General features: G+C 38.9%; 1 protein-coding gene across 1 annotated transcript in view; it reads right to left on the reverse strand.

Moving 5' to 3' along the window:
• Positions 1-3,038: 3,038 nt before the first annotated feature.
• Positions 3,039-17,441, reverse strand: part of sik2b (salt-inducible kinase 2b) — a 56,540-nt gene continuing 42,137 nt past the window's right edge. Inside the window, exons 10-15 of the mRNA XM_073863200.1 lie at positions 13,643-13,873; positions 13,235-13,519; positions 10,359-10,519; positions 7,348-7,458; positions 5,356-5,447; positions 3,039-5,269 (exon numbers count right to left, since the gene is read on the reverse strand). Of these exons, the coding sequence (XP_073719301.1) occupies positions 4,744-5,269; positions 5,356-5,447; positions 7,348-7,458; positions 10,359-10,519; positions 13,235-13,519; positions 13,643-13,873 (1,406 nt within the window). The 3' untranslated portion in view covers positions 3,039-4,743. The remainder of the gene's footprint in view (positions 5,270-5,355; positions 5,448-7,347; positions 7,459-10,358; positions 10,520-13,234; positions 13,520-13,642; positions 13,874-17,441) is intronic.

Below are 17,441 nucleotides of genomic sequence, written 5' to 3' on the forward strand. Positions count from 1 at the left end.
CAGTTTTTGGTGATGTCATTCTTTGATGGTTTTCATAAACCAAAAATGTACAAGTGTCAGCGATTACACAAGGTTCGGTTCTTGGCCCGCTTCTCTTGGCTTATATCATATGCTTGGATTATATCATCCGTCAATTGCTGTCTCATCTTTCACTGCTATGCTGATGACATTCAGATGTCACCACCAGCTCATTGTGACAAAGCACTGGATGAACTCTAATTTTCTTAAAGGGACAGTGAACTTAAAAAATGCACCTCTTTTTTTCTAATTGGCAGCAAATACACACACAATTTGGTATGGAGAAGAGATAAATTCAGGGTTGTAAGTGTGCAATGTTTTTCTGGTTGCAGTGTAGGTCCTGGATACCATTAAATTTGACTAATCAGAGGTAAATAAACAATGAAATAACCTTACAAAGTGAGTGGTAGGTGATTGTCATATGTTACCACAAAACCAGTTATAAGGCACAGGTGTATTCGTAGCAAAGCCAACAATAAATTGTATGGGTTAAAATAATAAATTATGCCAAAAGTCATTAGCATATTAAGTAATCATAAGATATTTTGTAAATCATTTGGGTTTTATGCAGTTTAGTTTCAATAAATACTCTTTTGTACTGGAGAGGACATTTTTGGATTTGGAACTTGCAGTACGTTTTTCATAATACTGAACTCGTATCTTAAAGGAAAACACCACCGTTTTTCAATATTTTACTATGTTCTTACCTCAACTTAAAGGAATTAATACATACCTTTTTTCTTTTAATCTTTGTACAGCACTTCGTGAACGTGTTAGCATTTAGCCTAGCCCCATTCATTCCTTAGAATCCAAACAGGGATGAATTTAGAAGTCACCAAACACTTCCATGTTTTCCCCATTTAAAGACTGTTATACGAGTAGTTACACAAGTAACGCAGGGTTCACACCAGGGGCCTCATTTATAAAATGCTGCGTAGAAACTGTCCTACATTTGATCTTATGATCAAATATCAAAAATGCGTACGTGTTATTCATAAACCAAACATACGCGGAGAAAACGCGCGTACCCCTTTCTTCCGGATGTGAAATGTATAAATCGCAAATGATCTTGAACTTGTGCACAGCTGAGCAGTTTCAGATCTCCGCCTTTAAACGATGCCTAATTAATGTCATAGACATATAAAAGAGCGCTTGTCAATGTTTAAACCCAATTTCGAGCAGCAAGAATGTCTTATATTTCCAAAAACCTGCAGCAATCAGACAAGCAAAAGTGCGTACATCTGCTCAGACCCAGACGTGGCGCTAAGCACTTTTCCACGTCTAAGACAGTTTTTATAAATATGGACTTTGCAGTGGATTTTTGCGTAAGCAAACTTTATAAATGAGGCCCCAGATGCGGTAAAGTGATTTACATGTTAAGTCAATGCAAAGACGTGATTAAGCATCCTGCAGAGTTGAAATATCTGAACTTCAGCAGATTTCCGCGCCGCGTTAACCAATCAGGACCTTGCTGTAGTAGTGACGTGATTACAGGAAGCAAGTGTAGTCTCAGTAGAGTCGCAGAAGCCCCTCCCATGAAGCGAATTTCCGCGTAAATGGCTCGAAGGACTAGAATTTCATGCGCGAATGAAGCGGGTAAACTCAGATGTTCAAGCATCCAATTATGCGCGAATAGCGCGTTTTTTGCCGCCTCTAACGTGGCTGGTGTGAATGCACCATTAGTATGGTGGCACAAAACAAAATGTGGTGATTTTTTTAAGCAGACAAAAAATGAGAACTATATTGTATGCTGGGAGAGTTTGCAGCACTTCGACTTCGGCACGCAGTAACATCATCACTCCCCATCTCACTGAGTTTTAGCTAGGCTAAATGCTAACACATTCACGACACGCTGTACAACGATTAAGTCCACACATTGTCTAAGTTGCAGTAAAAACATAATAAAATATTGAAGAACTGTGTTTTTTCCCTTTAAAAATCCCTTTTTCAATTACTCAAGACTACCATTAAGATTGTGGTGTATTATCCCTGCTGAAAACAACAATAAAACCATTACAGAAAATTCGAATGGTTTCCATTAAAATACCAATAGGAACCATTAGCTTTACCATTAAAACCACTACACTTCCATTAGAACCAATAAAATTCCCAATAAAACCATTAGAATATTCTGTAATGGTTTTATTGTTTTTTCAACAGGGATGACTTTTGGACAGCTGGTTTTAAGTGGACAGGTAACCCCAAAATGAGAATCCATTACTTTTGAAGTTAATGACAAGTTAAACCTGCACCATACACTATATTCCCACACAATCTTGTGGTAATGTGTGACTCATAAGTTGTATGACCTCATTTGTATATTGTATGATGAACTGCTGATGATTCACATCGTTTGAATTAATACGAAATCAACATTTGTTAACTAAACTTTAATGACAGAATCTTCGTTCATTTTTGGGAAGAATTACTCACTTAACTAAACAAGATTAAATCGGACAGAATTGCAGTAGGCAGACAGAACAAAGTATTGACAGCATATGTAATAAAAAACCTTTCTCTACCCCATAAGATCTGATTTGAATTTGGCAAAAGCAGCATTTAGTGGTTGTTGATTTTGAGAACAAAGTGGAAAAAACAACTGTTTCCCCGCTTGTGTAATTTGTGAGCATTCCTGTGCGGTGAGCTGTCTGGCAACCAGGATCTTACCTCATCGATCGAGACAGAAAGAAAGAGAAAGAGCGAATGCATGCATGCGAGTGTGAATAAGGGTCAGGAGGAACTTCTCTTTCTCTTTCTGACACTCGGCTGAACTCTCCCAAATGTTAATTGACATTTTTTAATAGGTTCTGAAAGTTTGCACATAATAAAACTCACCCCCCTCCTCCCTTTCAGACACAAAAGCGCATTCATCTATCGCCTGAAAGAGTCTGAAATTCCTATTGTACTGCTGAAAGTAAACACAAGCCATTTAAAACCTGCTTGCGTAACTATGGAACACAATATTTGCGAGTTGTCAAACTACAATTTCACAGTGATAATAATACACAGACGCACAATACTTCAATAAACTTTTTATTTCAACAGCACGGTAGCTTATGTGTGGTCAACAACCATGAAGGTAAATGCAGAATTGGATTTCTAAGGAATGGTGTTCACCAGCAAAAGGTGCGATTATGGTATGGCAACACATTCACTAATCTGTACTTTCAGGACTATTCGTTAGAAATATTGCTATTAATACTTTTCAACGGTATACAGCAAAAAAAAAAAAAAACTAAATTACTGACAAGAGTTTTGAAAAGCTCCAAACTCCACATGGTGGGGTTACACAGGAACACTTCTGAGGGGACTTTGGTTTCGTACCTTTGTAAAACCTGATCTACGTACTGTATGTCCTGTAACAATACCAACAGACAGCGAATCAAACTTAATTTAAAAAGAAGAAAAGGCACACCGAACACTATCACATTAAATACAATATTAGTTGCGTTTTGAAAGCGCTTTCTAACCCCTACTTTACACAAAGCACGTGAAACAATCAAGTCAAGCTCTCTTGCGTCCTTCTTTAAGAGGCTTGTACGTTATTGTAAAGAGATGAGCTTTTTTTGTCTCTTAGTTGACGAAACTAGCAGAGCAGGCTGACCTCACCCATCCGCCATCTCCTCCTTAGCTACATCTTCATTCACTTCCTTCACAAAGTGCTCCAGTATATTATCTACATGTTCTGTGAGAAATTCTGGATCTGAAGTAAGTTGTGGTGTAGTCCGGTTGAAATTTTTTAACTCGCTAGTAGTGCTGCTGTATTCATTTTGTAATGGATTGGTCGCAGTCCAGTGTCTCATGACTAAAGGTGTGGAATTCTCATTCACTACAATGTCTAAAAACAGATGTTATCTTTCCAAGCCCAAAGAAATATTAATGAAATAATAATAATAATAATGCTCTGAATTATATAAATGCATACCCAAATTAGCACCTATGGAGATGATGAGGTCAAACCACCCCCCATTAACCATCACATCTAAACACGAGTCGTGACTCATCCTGCTATGTGCGCCAAAAGCTGGTGTGCCGATGTTGAGACTAACTTATATATTAGTGAGCGAATTAACACTGTTGCGGTTTTAGCAGAACAGATTGCCATTTTAAGGGCCTTTCAGATGAGCAATCCAGTGAAAAATCTTTTTTTTTGGGTGGTGTGATTCCTATTTATGGCTTCTTTTTCAATTCCAGATAAATTAGTATATATTGCTTTAATATTGCCATACGTTTGAACTAACATTGCACTTGTCAAGTATGTACAACTAAAAGTAAGCACTCTTTGAGTTTTGTTCAGAACCAGTACAAACTGGTTCAGATTGAATTGTGCTCTTTAGCAGGCTCCGTATTGCAGATCTAGGCTGTCTTTGTGCTACATACAGTGCGTAGCGAGCAGCTCCTATCCTGCGGTCAGCTCGAAAGCGAGAGAGAGGAGGTGAGCTCCCACACGCGGCAGTCCTGCAGTACAGCCGACCCGGTGCTGGCACCGATGCCATCCGGCCCTCTATTGTGAAAGAGAGCAGCAGGTGTGACCGCTGGGGAATGAGGAGGGAGGTAGGGAGGAGTTTCGTAAAAAATAAAAAATAGATTACAGCTCACGTATGCCACGATACAAAACTGGATCCATCCCTTTTACCTAATATCCCTCTCCCACCAATCATCCGTCAGTTTTTCCGTAGTGAGTCGCGTATCAAGGTAATACTGGTTGTTTTCCTCGTCTTGGCTTTAGTTTACTAGCACAAAACCATGCTGGGAGTCCACAGTCTCCATCATTTCACCGTCCAGAAATGCGTCGCCCAACCCTTCGTACCCAGCGCCCTCAGTCGGGCCAGGCGGAGGTGGTTGTCCGGGATCAAGAGGATAGTCGTATTGCTCCTGGTAGACGGGTTCTCCTGAAGGCTCGCATGTTGGGTAGTTATAGTTGAGAGCTTCTTGTTGTTGGCCTTGTAGTTGAGCGGAGAAGCCTTGTGGTAAAGGTGCTTGCTGCTGCTGCTGCATCTGTGTGTAGTGACTTAGGTAGGCATCGTACGCCAGGGTTTCTGGGTTCGGCTCCATTAGATGTCCGAGGGGCACGTACGAAGGGGATGCCTGGGGACCTTGGTGTTGATGTGCTGGTGCTATCGAACCCTGGGCAGGAGGAGAGGAGTCCTGGTGCCCCATAGTTGCATAGGGGTCCTCCACAATGTGCATCTGATTGAAGTAGGCCTGCATCTGGGATTGCTTCTGGAGATACAGGCGTTTCTGCTGCAGCCTGCGGATGAGGGAGAAGCAGATGGAGTATGACAGACGGATCTCGGGTTTGACACCACTCGAAGGACTAAAGGAGGTAAAACGCACCTGTGTTCCTGCAGCTGCTGCTCCAGACTGCGAGGAGTTTCTTTGCAGAACATCTGGCAATTGCTGGGGCTGTTGGCCATCAGAGTAGCTGTCTGTACACACACAGGCACACGCAGTTGAGAATTGCGAAGAGCTGCAGCAATCTTAGTGACGCTCGATAAACATTTCACAAGACTTTTTTAAGATGTCAAATAAATCTTTGGTGTCCCCAGAGTACATATGTGAAGTTCTAGCTCAAAATACCATATAGGTAATTTATTATAGCATGTTAAAATTGACACTTGTAGATGTGAACAAAAATGTTTGTGGGTGTGTCCTTTTAAATGCAAATGAGCTGATTTCTGCACTAAATGGCAGTGCTGTGGTTGGATAGTGCAGATTAAGGGTGGTGTTATCCCCTTCTGACATCACAGGGGGAGCCAAATTTCAATTACCTATTTTTTCACATGCTTGCAGAGAATGGTTACCAAAACTTAGTTACTGGGTTGATCTTTTTCACATTTTCGAGGTTGATAGAAGCACTGAGGACCCAATTATAGCACTTAAACATGGAAAAAGTCAGATTTTCATGATATGATTAAAAAACAACTAGTGGTCTTTTATGTTGAAACTTTTTGTGAGGACATAGGTAGCAGAAAGGTAGGAGTGTTCCTGTAGCTCAATTGTTAGAGCATTACATTAGCAACACAACAAATTGGGTTCAAATACAGGAAACATACAAAACGATAAAGAAATGTATATATTTTAGGGATGCATAACGATTAATCGCGATTACTCTATAGGGGAATAAAAGTTTTTGTTTACATCATACATGTGTGTGAACTGTGTATAATAATTAAGTATATATAAATATGCACACATGCATGTATAATTTTTAAGAAAAAAAATATGTATTTATTAAGAATTAATACTTATATATAATATAAATTATACATAAATATACAAATGTAAACAATTCTTAAATATATACATGCATGTGTGTGCATTTATCTATACAAAGTTATTATACTCAGTTCACACACACACAGTACAGGCCAAAAGTTTGGACACACTTGACTAAAATGTTAACTATGATTTTAAAAAATCTTTTAATCTGAAAGTGTATGGTTAAATGCATGAAATTACGTTGGTAGAAAAAACTGAACCTGTGTCAAACAGATTAATTTCTGTTATTAGAAAACTAAAATTGTATTTTAAAATATTATTTTTTAAATAGATGACTTGCACTAAATATTAAAGAAAAATCTGTCAATAAGAGCGCAGATTATATGTGAAGTCCTTCAAGTTCTTTAAAATTCAGTTTTAAGTAAAACTTCAAGAAGCTTCTTGATAAAATGACACGAGTATGGTTTTGCAATTTCTAGGCAAAGGGTGACTGCACTTCAGATGATAAAATATAACCGAATTTTGATTTATTTTGGATGCTTTCAGTCACCAACATAATTCCAACAGTTGCATTCGTGTTATGCCATAGTTTGGATGAGTGTATTATCATTCTGTTATGTGGAAAAATATATAAATAAAGAACGAGTGAGTGTGTCCAGACTTTTGGCCTGTACTGTATAAGATGTAAACAAAAACTTTTATTCTGCTATAGATTAATTGTGATTAATCGTTTTGCACCCCTAGTTGCTTTGGATAAAAATGTCTGTCAAATGCATAAATGTAAAGGATAAAGACAAAAAGGTTGGTTAGATGATCTCGATATGGTTAGATCAATGCAAATATATGACCTTGCCTGTAAAAAAACCCAGCTAAAGTAATTTATTGTTTTCTACATAAAATCATCCTACATACAGTAATGTAAAAAACATTCTGTGATAATACAACCTTGATATCTTTAATATTGACAGAGTAAGGTAAAAATCAATAATTGAAATTAAACTGTAAATCTCATTATTAGATTTTGGGACTTTATCCTGGATTTTACAGACAGGGTCACATCTGTGTAGATATATACAAGTTGCTCAATAAGAAATGAGCGTGCCATACCTGTATTCTGTGAGAGAGGTACTGTGGTTCTAGACTCTGTCTCCTTGACAACAAAGCGGGATGTGTTCCTCCTGAGCACAGAGCCGTGTCATGCTGGTGACCTCTTTCCTCCTGAGCAAAACCACATATACACAGAAAAGATGTCAGCGCCTCGCTAGGTGACCACATCAGCGGCCGTGCTCTCAAATGCTTGGATTCATTACTCGGTTATAAAAAGAGTCGAGTTGAATAGCCGTCCACAGACCCTGAGGGATTCTGGGAAAAAACATGCCGGTCTGCTCCAGTCGCTAATCTGCACAATGCCGCATGCCATCAATGGAAGATCACATTCACTGCCTTTTATTTCTACAACATTAGCTGGAACTGGATGACTGAATGAGATTTTTCTAGGAAGAATTTATTTGCGCTCATAAAAAAAAACATAGAAAAGAAAAACGTCAAGCTTATTTATGGTTGTTTCTTGTCAGTTTTGACTCCAGTGAGTTGTAGTGGTGACATTTTTGTTTAACGATCCTTTCTCAGATATTTTATTTGAAAGTAATTGCACATCTGTCTTCAGAAATGAATCGATTTTGACATTAACAATCTGTAGTCAGATTTGTAAGGGATAACGTATAGACAGCAAATTGTTATCGGAGAAATAAGCCCTGATAGTGTGATCAGTCACCTGTTTCTGCGATAACAACCCGGCTGCCTGTACATTATCCTGCTTATTACATGGCTATTTACCTTATAAGAACATCAAATATTGATTTGAAATATTTTATTTGCTAATTTTTGACAAATGCAGACCTTCCGCGGGGAAAACATGTTTACTTTCGGTTTTAAGATAAGGCAAGTAATGTCACGAACACACTATTTGTTTTAATCATTTGTAAATATAATGTCATATATGTTGTTTAAAGGTGCCAAAGAATGCATTGAAATAATTTGTTAAATTGTTCTTTGATAATTATATAGAAGGTATGTAACTTTATTAAGTGCAAACATAATACAGAAACATTTTTACATGTCCATTTACAACCCTAGGATTTGTCCTTTAAATAAAATCGTCCATTTTTGCCCTATTTGGAAGGGTCATGAACAGTGTTGGGGGTAATGCATTACAAGTAACGTGCATTACGTATATTACTTTTCTGAAGTAACGAGTAAAGTAACCTTTTACACTTTAAATGTACACATTAATATTAAGAGTTACTTTTTCAAAAAAGTAATGCAAGTTACTTACTGTTTTTATCGGATTTTAGTTTAATCCGATAAAAAAAATCTGAATTAAACTACTCACATTATGCACTCCATGCGTACACGCCTGTGTGGGAACAGTTTGAGAAAGAAACTGAGATGGCAAGCCAGAGCTCGACAGTTTTGTGATGAAATATGCAATTTCACAACTTTTCAGTCATAAAAAACACCTGCAAGGCCTGAAAGAGATTAAGCCTCAGCCAAGAAAAAGTAAAGCAAAAGTAACTAAAAAGTAACGTAAGTGAAAAGTAACTAAGTAACGCAAATAGTTACTTTTTTGGGAGTAACTTAATACTGAAATGCATTACTTTTAAAAGTAACTTTCCCCAACACTGGTCATGAATAAAATTGAGCTTTGCTCTGATTGGATCTGCTCTGAGGCTCATGTCAGTAGCTCACATTAGTAAACAGACCTTATATGTTTGAGCCTGTATCAGACGAAAATAAATTGTTAATGGACATTTCTGAGTGGCAGGTTTGTGTTTTTTTTGTATAGACTGCAAAACGTAACTGTAGAGTCAATAGTAGAACTTCAGCCTTAATGCTAGCATATAGCATTAATTAGCATGTAGCGCTAACTCAGCAGTCACACCTTTGTTTTTAGCATTTTAAGACCTTTGTAATTAATGTGTAATTTAATGTTTGGGGCACACATCTCGACTGTTACATCACAGTTGGTGTCATGTTGAGATTGGCCTGTTTTCCAGCTGTCTTTTGCGTGCCGAGATTTACAAAAAAACGAGGAAACAAACGCGTTTAAGGCTCACAATATGTTATTACCATGTACAGAACTCTTATTATTCATCTATGCCTAGGTAAATACAGTTTTTTAAACTATGGCACCTTTAAAGACTGGCCAATCAGAATCAAACATTTCAATGAGCCATGTAATAAGACCAGATAAAAGTCTGCATTTAAAAATTAGAACTCTTTTTTTTTATATATAATTCTTCCTATATCAAAATCTACATGTATGTAATAGCACTATACTCTTACAGTAGGCCTACTACATATGCCAACAGTCTCATTCATATCTGTTTTTATATCCCTTTAAGAAATATAGGAGGAATACATCTGAGACAAGGCTGATGCTTTAATAAAACAAATAAATCTGTTTTATTTGTTTTAAATCTCCTGAGTAATAAAATCTTCTCCATGATGCATCTAGACACTGGCGCCTGTCCTGTGAGATATCCTGACAGTTTACTTCTAGGAAATCTCAGTCTTTGGTGATCTTGCATTGAAGCAATGGGCACCAGTCACCAGCCTGTTTTTCAACAATGACCGCATTCACAGGGCTTCCCGGATGGACCGTAAACAACTGACAATTGGCTGCTTCTTCTCCAGTCATTACATAAGCGAGGCTGTCTGTGTGTCAGTGGAGAGGTTAGAAGGGTACAGGAGTTCAAATAAGGGCATTTCGATGCTTTCAAGCAGAGTACCTCACAATAATCCAATAATTTGGCTTTATGCACTGCTCATGGAGGAGCTGTTTAGTTGTCACCTTGGACAAAACTAGAAAATCTGCAGGATGTAATATTAGGGAGGGGAGACTTCAGTGACACAATCTGTAATGCTTTGTATGTGGAGGTCAAAGTACTGCATGATGCTTGTGTTTGGAGAAACATTAAAGTCATGTGAAAGCTCTTTTTTCATGAGCCCATCTCATATGACATTTTAAAACTCTCAATAGGGGATTTTGGTCATACTTCTCAACATTCATGCATCATCAAAAGATCTGATCTCAGGTCAGCTCATGTAGGACTCACCTGTAGTGCAGGGTCCAGTAAGTGATGTGGATGGGCCTGAGGGTTCAGAAGTCCCAGCGAAGGGCTTTCTCCAGAGCCCATCTGCTCGTACACCTTATTTAGCTCCAGGATCCCTTTGGTCCGTGCCAGGTTTTGCAAGTGCTGCCTGAACGCCACCAAACCTATACAGGGAGAAATGTCGGCTTATGAATCATAACTGTTATTTATAAATCATTTATGTATGCCGTTCTGCTCGATTATCCGTGTCCGGGTGGGAATTTTCACCAGGGGGGTGTCGAGACACAAGAAGCGACTGAACCCAAGTCACCTCTGACTGCTCAAATGCAGTTTAGCCATGTGACCTCACTTAATGTGCCCAATCAATCTATTCCAGTAAAACGCACTGCAAAAGCATTATAAATCACTTGAATGCATGTTAAAATGGTCTTCGGTGGCTTTTAACTCCTCTGTCAAGGGTTGAAAAAAGAACCTTGGGTTATTTTAGGGCTTCAAGTGATTAAGGGTCATTATTCTGGACACAGGACGAGAGAACTCAAATGGACCGTGCTGGCTCAATCTTCAAAGCATTTTCTGATTCACCCAGTGAATCATCTGACAGTGGGGTGGGACATTTAGAGCAAAACAGGAGACAAACAGAGAGAGAGAGAGAGAGAGAGAGAGAGAGAGAGAGAGAGAGAGAGAGAGAGAGAGAGAGAGAGAGAGAGAGAGAGAGAGAGAGAGAGAGAGAGTGCAAAAATAATAACAAGTGCGAGAGAGACAGAATCCCAGAATGGCAGACAAATCATATAGTCAAACATTTTAGGGCATTATTATTAGTGTAATATTTTTAATGCCTTAAAATGCTGACGCTTACAATATTTATTTTTGCCAAACTTCATGGTAGCTTTTTGGGTAACGTCTGTGGATCAGACAATCTCATAATTTGCCGCACCCATAATTCTCACTGAAAAATGAATCCAAAAGTGTCTAAAACAGGTTTCAGTTTTAGCTTAGAGATCTGAAATGGCTTTGTGAAGACATCATGGGGCGGTTTCCCAGACAGGGTTTAGATTAAGCAAGAACGAGGCCTTGGTTAAATTAGGACATTTAAAGGGACACGTCACTTTTTATTTTTGAAAATATGCTCATTTTCCAGCTCCCCTACAGTTAAAAATTCGATTTTTACAGTTTTGGAATCCATTCAGTCGATCTCCGGGTCTGGCGCTACCACTTTAAGCATAGCTTAGCATAATCCATTGAATCTGATTAGACCCTTAGCTTCTAGTGCTGTGTTCAAAATATCGATACGACGATACATCGCCCTGGACCCTGACGATGCGCGCATTGATACAACACCTTCCAATCGATTCGGATGCACTTTTGAAAGTAACGTGACGAATCGCTGTTGATCCGTGATCCATATGGAAAGGACGTATGTGTCCCGCGGAGTACATAGAGTTAAAGGTAGTGGGGTATACTTTCACTTTGCGTGTCTGTCTCGCTGGCGCACGTATCTGCATAATTGCCACGTAATCTCTTTCTCTCTCTCTCTCGCGCGCGCGTGCGTATTTAAAATCAATGAGTTCAGTTTGAAAGCGCAGATATCTTAGCCTATACTACTGCAAAGGGCTTTATTAGCCACTTTCTTATAAAGCAGTACTAACGCATTAGAGAAGAAACATGACAAAGATTTGCATGTGAAAAGTGTACATCTAGAGAACAGATACAGAGCTACTTCAAACTATAGCTGCCACAATAATAATCTGATTTCTATTAAATAGTATTAAGCCTGACTGCATGTTAACACATATATTCATAGATATAAAATAATTAAATGAGAGACAAATATAATGCCTAGAGTGGAGAAAGGCACTATCTGTGTAAAACTGCTTGTAAAAAACATAAGTTAAGTACTAACTCTGAGATTTACTTTAAGTATTTCTATGAGTTAACGTTACCCCAAAAGCTAATAAATGAATTGCAAAAACACAACTGTTACAACACTGCTTATTCAATCTACAATAAACAGATAATTATAATAATAATAATAATAATAATAATAATAATAATAATAATGTTACTAAATTCTGAACAAAAATTAATAAAAAATAGTCTTGTACCGTGATGCGCATCGTATCGGGACCCTTGTATCGGGATACGTATCGTACCGGGAAATTGTTGGCGATTGTTCGCGCTTAAATATAACCAAAGATTTTCGATATCTTTCCTATTTAAAACTTGACTCTTCTGTAGTTACATCGTGTACAAAGACCAACGGAAAATTAAAAGTTGCGTTTTTTTAGGCAGATATGACTATGAACTGTACTCTCATTCTGGCGTAATAATCAAGGTCATTGCTGTAACATGGCTGCAGGAGGCGCAATGATATTATGCAGCACCTATAAATAGTCCCCTGCTATGGAAAGTAACCAATGAGACTATTTTCGGGCAGTGCTTAATATCCCTACGCCTGCTGCAGCCATGTTACGACAGCAAAGTCCTTGATTATTACGCCAAAATAAGAGTATAGTTCCTAGCCATATCTGCCAAGAAAATCACAACTTTTAATTTCTGCCGATCTTAGTACACAATGTAACTACAGAAGAGACAAGTTTTAAATAGGAAAAATATCAAAACTCTTTGGTTACTTTTTAGTGATGCTAATAGTCTAATCAGATTCAATGGATTATGCTAAGCTATGCTAATAGTGCTAGCGCCAGACCTGGAGATCGACTGAATGGATTCCAAAACGGTAAAAATCAAATGTTTAACTCTAGGGGAGCTGGAAAATGAGCATATTTTTAAAAAAGTGGAGTGTCACTTTAAGTAGTCTTTACAACATAGCTTACAAAAACGCTACAGTGTAATAAATCAGATGAATTCAGGGTGCTGCTCACCTTGTGTGAGTGAGGTGTCTGACGCCCTGCGGCCCTCACGGAAGCTGATGGGAGAGCGGTTGTGCATCTCTCTCCTCTGGGCGCTCAGCGCCTGCATGGCGGGGTTAGCGGGCCGAGCGCTGATGAAGGACGGAGGAATGCTGTTGATGGGTGCGTTGCCTAAGACCACCTCATTAAGAGAGGGTGTGTCCTCCAGCAGACTGAGGTCACTGTGCATGGAGCCCATGTCATACTCCGAATCGACGCTACCTAGAGAGGGGTTCTGACCCATGCTGAACAATTTACCTGCATTGAAAAAAGAAATGAACATCATGAATAGTCCCAACACCACACACTTAAGTGTTTCTTACTCATTGAACCACGGACAGCTTTGTCATAATATGTAGTGAACTTCTTATATGAACTGACCTGCACTGGTCAAGACTGCTGGCTGGTTGGTGACCTCTGACAGCGTGTGTCTACGCTGACCAAAGCGGGTCATCTGATAGGCATTGAAGAGATGGGCGGGGTCATCCTCTGTGTCCAACTCCTCCGTCTCGATGCCCTCATCAATAGACGTCTCCATCATGTTGCTGGGGGATGAGGTGCTGGATTTCCGAACGGCTACTGGGGGAAGGGGGTCCAGCATGCAGCCGTTAACTGTAAGCAGTGAGCAGATCATTATTTTTGTTGACAAATTTAAAAATGCATTTTTTTTTGAATGAGCACCACATTTTGTGTGTCTGAAAGCCAAGACACATACTAAATTTATTTCTGAGCAAAATTGATTTCTGTTTCTTTAGACAGTACATTTCAGCTACCTAATAAAACATAAACAACAATCCTATTTAACATCTTTGATGGCTCTCATTGATATCCAACATAAAATACATGTAAAAGGTCAGTTGGTGGTAATGTGGAAGCAACGCAAAGGTCATGGTTTCGCTCTCAAGAGAAAACACATATTGATAAAATGCATACACTGTAAGTCACTTTGGATACAATGCTGCATATAATGCAATAATATCAAATGTTTTGGATAATATGCAATACTAACATAACCAATATAATACCTACTTATCATAAATAAATTTGCCCACTGTGTTCATCAATATAAAGATGACATAATGATGACAAACGTGATGTCCAACTTTACAACAACTGATATCCGTGATCTTTATTCCAAATTTGATTAAAGATGCATTGATTTTTTATGTATGTTGCATTGGTGTGTCTGGGGAATAAACTGAAGTTCAACTTTGAGAAGAATTTAAGGAGGCTTGCCAAAAAATTACAACACTAAGACAAAGTTTATAAAGACAGCCCAGGACAATGACTAGAAAATATTTCCATAATAGAGGATCAACATTTATAACAGATAAAATTGTAATAAGTGTATACCTTATCTATGCATTTTAAAAAAATAATTTAAATAAAGATTTAGGGCCAGATTTACTAATAGCTTGCACAAACCATAATTTTGTCGTTAAATAACGACTGTGGGGATTTACTAAAGACGTGCATTGGATCATTAGTTCTGAAAAGGTGTGGTCTAGTTATTTTTTGTTTTGCGACTGACCTTATTGCATATGCATTTCTAGGATTTTCCCTTTTAGACGCAAAATTGTTGAGGAGGAGATTATTTAAATGATTCACGCAATGCAATTTACTAATGTTTGCGCGTGTTATGGAATTTGTGCCATTATTTAACTCTTTCCTCGCCATTAGTTAACTTGTCAATTAACAGAAAACGCTTCCCTGCCAATGACGAGTATTTACAGCAATCCACAATACTGCTATTATGCACCAGGTGGGGTTCTTTAGCAAGTTATACAACCCGGAAGAAATGCCTCACATGAAAAAGATAAGATTCAGAGCGATCCTCAAAAAAAAGAAAAAAAATCTTACTCTTTCAAAAGCCCTACACAAAAATGAGCTTATCTCAGCTTTTTGCTCAAAATTTTGTGTTTTTGAAGTTTTTTGAAGAAACCTACCTTAAGGAAGGAAGGATGATTTTTTTTTAAAGCAGGGTCTGTTCTTTCATTTGATATATTGTATGTTTATATATTTAAAGAAGAACAATTTCTGAAAGGCATTACACTTTTGTGAAAATCATGAAAAATGCTAGCGCTGGCTGGAAACGTAAAAAAAAACGCTGGCGGGGAAAGAGTTAACGCTGAAAAAAGCATGTCTTAAATTAATTTGCGCTTGAAATGGAGAGATCAGAGAACGCGTGATACACTGAGAGGATAGTTTTAACATTTATTTGGAATGCATATTATTCAAAAATCTTGTTTGCCAAGACAAGTTTTTTTTCTCCAAAGTAAATAATATAGACGTGACTAGGAGATGTAACACAATAGCAGGTGTTTCAAAACTTCTTGTAAACCTTCATTTTTGTCCTCCAGTTCTTTTCAGTGTCCTATGGCTTTGTTAGCTGAGATTACACCCCCAAATTTTCCGCTGCGATGTCCTTAGTCCTGAACTCATGATCAGTGAGTCTGCAGCTCTGCTTATTACTAATTTGCGCTGCTCTTAGTAGATTGCGTTGGTCATTATGAGAAATCAGCTGTTGCGCCTTTTTTAATTAATTTGTGCCTTTTTAGTTAATAACCTGCAGATATTACCACTACCATCTGCGCTTTTTTGGAATTGCGCTCTTGCGCTAATTTCCCCCTGTTTAGTAAATCTGGCCCTTAAGGTGCATTCACATTATAAGCGACTAGCAGTAGCAGAGCGACGCGATCTCATTGATTTCAATGGAAGCTCGGCGGCATCCGGCGACAGTGACCGTTGGTGGGTGGATGGTCGTGTCAAGTCGCACGACAAAGTTGAGAAATGTTGAACTTTAAGTAAATATGAGCGATGTTTGGGAGCGCCTAGCAATGAGAACGAAGCAGGGGAGTTCAAGTAATCCATCTCTCGTCAGTTACTGGAGTGAATGTTACTCATTTGTTTATGACAACCAGATATAGAAACGCCTCTTTTGAAAGAGATGAGCGACACACAGCGACAAAGTCGCTTATAATGTGAATGTACCTGTAGTTTCCATTTGTACCATAAACCTCATATTTTGATAATTTAATCTAACCAAAGAGGGCATTTAAAGCAAATTTTCATCACTTCTGGCCACTATTGTGCATCTCATTCGTTTTGGACGGCCTGTCGCTCTTAATGTAGATAAGACGTTTCACCCACATGCCTTTAAGCATTATATTTCCACAGAACAAGCTCTAATCTGCTATCTGCCCTCATAAGTCACCCGCAATCCAGTCAGCAGCGCACGCTAACTTTAACGTGCTGTACACGCTGACGGTCTGGGCTTCATCAACACATCCTCTGATGTGTCGAGGATTGAGAACATTTAAACAGAAGCCTCATTCTCCCGTCTCTCCTTCTCTCCTGCTTTTCGCCCCGACGAATGAGCGAGGCAGAGAGGAGGGGTGTGGAAGTCTGGAATGTGGGGACAGGAAGTATGTATTGGCTGAAAGGGCAGTGAAAGCCTTTCGCAGACAGACTACACACACATGCATATGCTTACACACACACACTTAACCGACATGGATCATCTGGATGAGCGCCTGGAGAAACTACAGTCATGAAGTGGTCTGCGTCGAAGTTGTACCATTCCTGGGCCGAGTTTCCTGTGGCACGCTGTGCCAGGAATGCTGTGATCCCAACACGCTGAGAAGAACAGCCACAGATCCGTATTTCTTCGTTCTGCCCTAGGCCAATCGTTGCGCCTGGCCTTTCCGTAGTCACGCACAAACAGTGTGATCCTGTTGACTCCAAACAAATTATGTAATCCCAGCGGCCCCCTCCCCTCCAGGGGTCGTGTTGTACAATCCAAGATCGAGCATCAGATCTGATGATCTTTTACTAAAAAGACTGCCACAATTTCCCTTTCTGTTCTCAATAACAACCAGGCGGAGAGGTGGAGGGACATACATACCAAAATTATGATTGTACAAATGAAAGATTTTAAAGGAATTTTCCGAGAGGGAAAGTAGAAGGATTAACCGGAGCGAATGGACAGCTGTCACGTCCAATGTGTCACGACCGCAGTCACACTTGCTTATGTAAGCCAAGCAGCTGTGAACAGCCTCGAGGGGACACGTGGTCACCTCACAATCAGAAAGAGACAGAGACTAAAAGAAACTAAGCACCTTTAAAGCAAACAACCACATCCCAAGTTTGAATGAGAGAGGAGACTTTATTAAGAGATGGC

Source organism: Misgurnus anguillicaudatus, chromosome 24, assembly GCF_027580225.2.
Source record: "Misgurnus anguillicaudatus chromosome 24, ASM2758022v2, whole genome shotgun sequence".
Taxonomy (NCBI): Eukaryota; Metazoa; Chordata; class Actinopteri; order Cypriniformes; family Cobitidae; genus Misgurnus; species Misgurnus anguillicaudatus.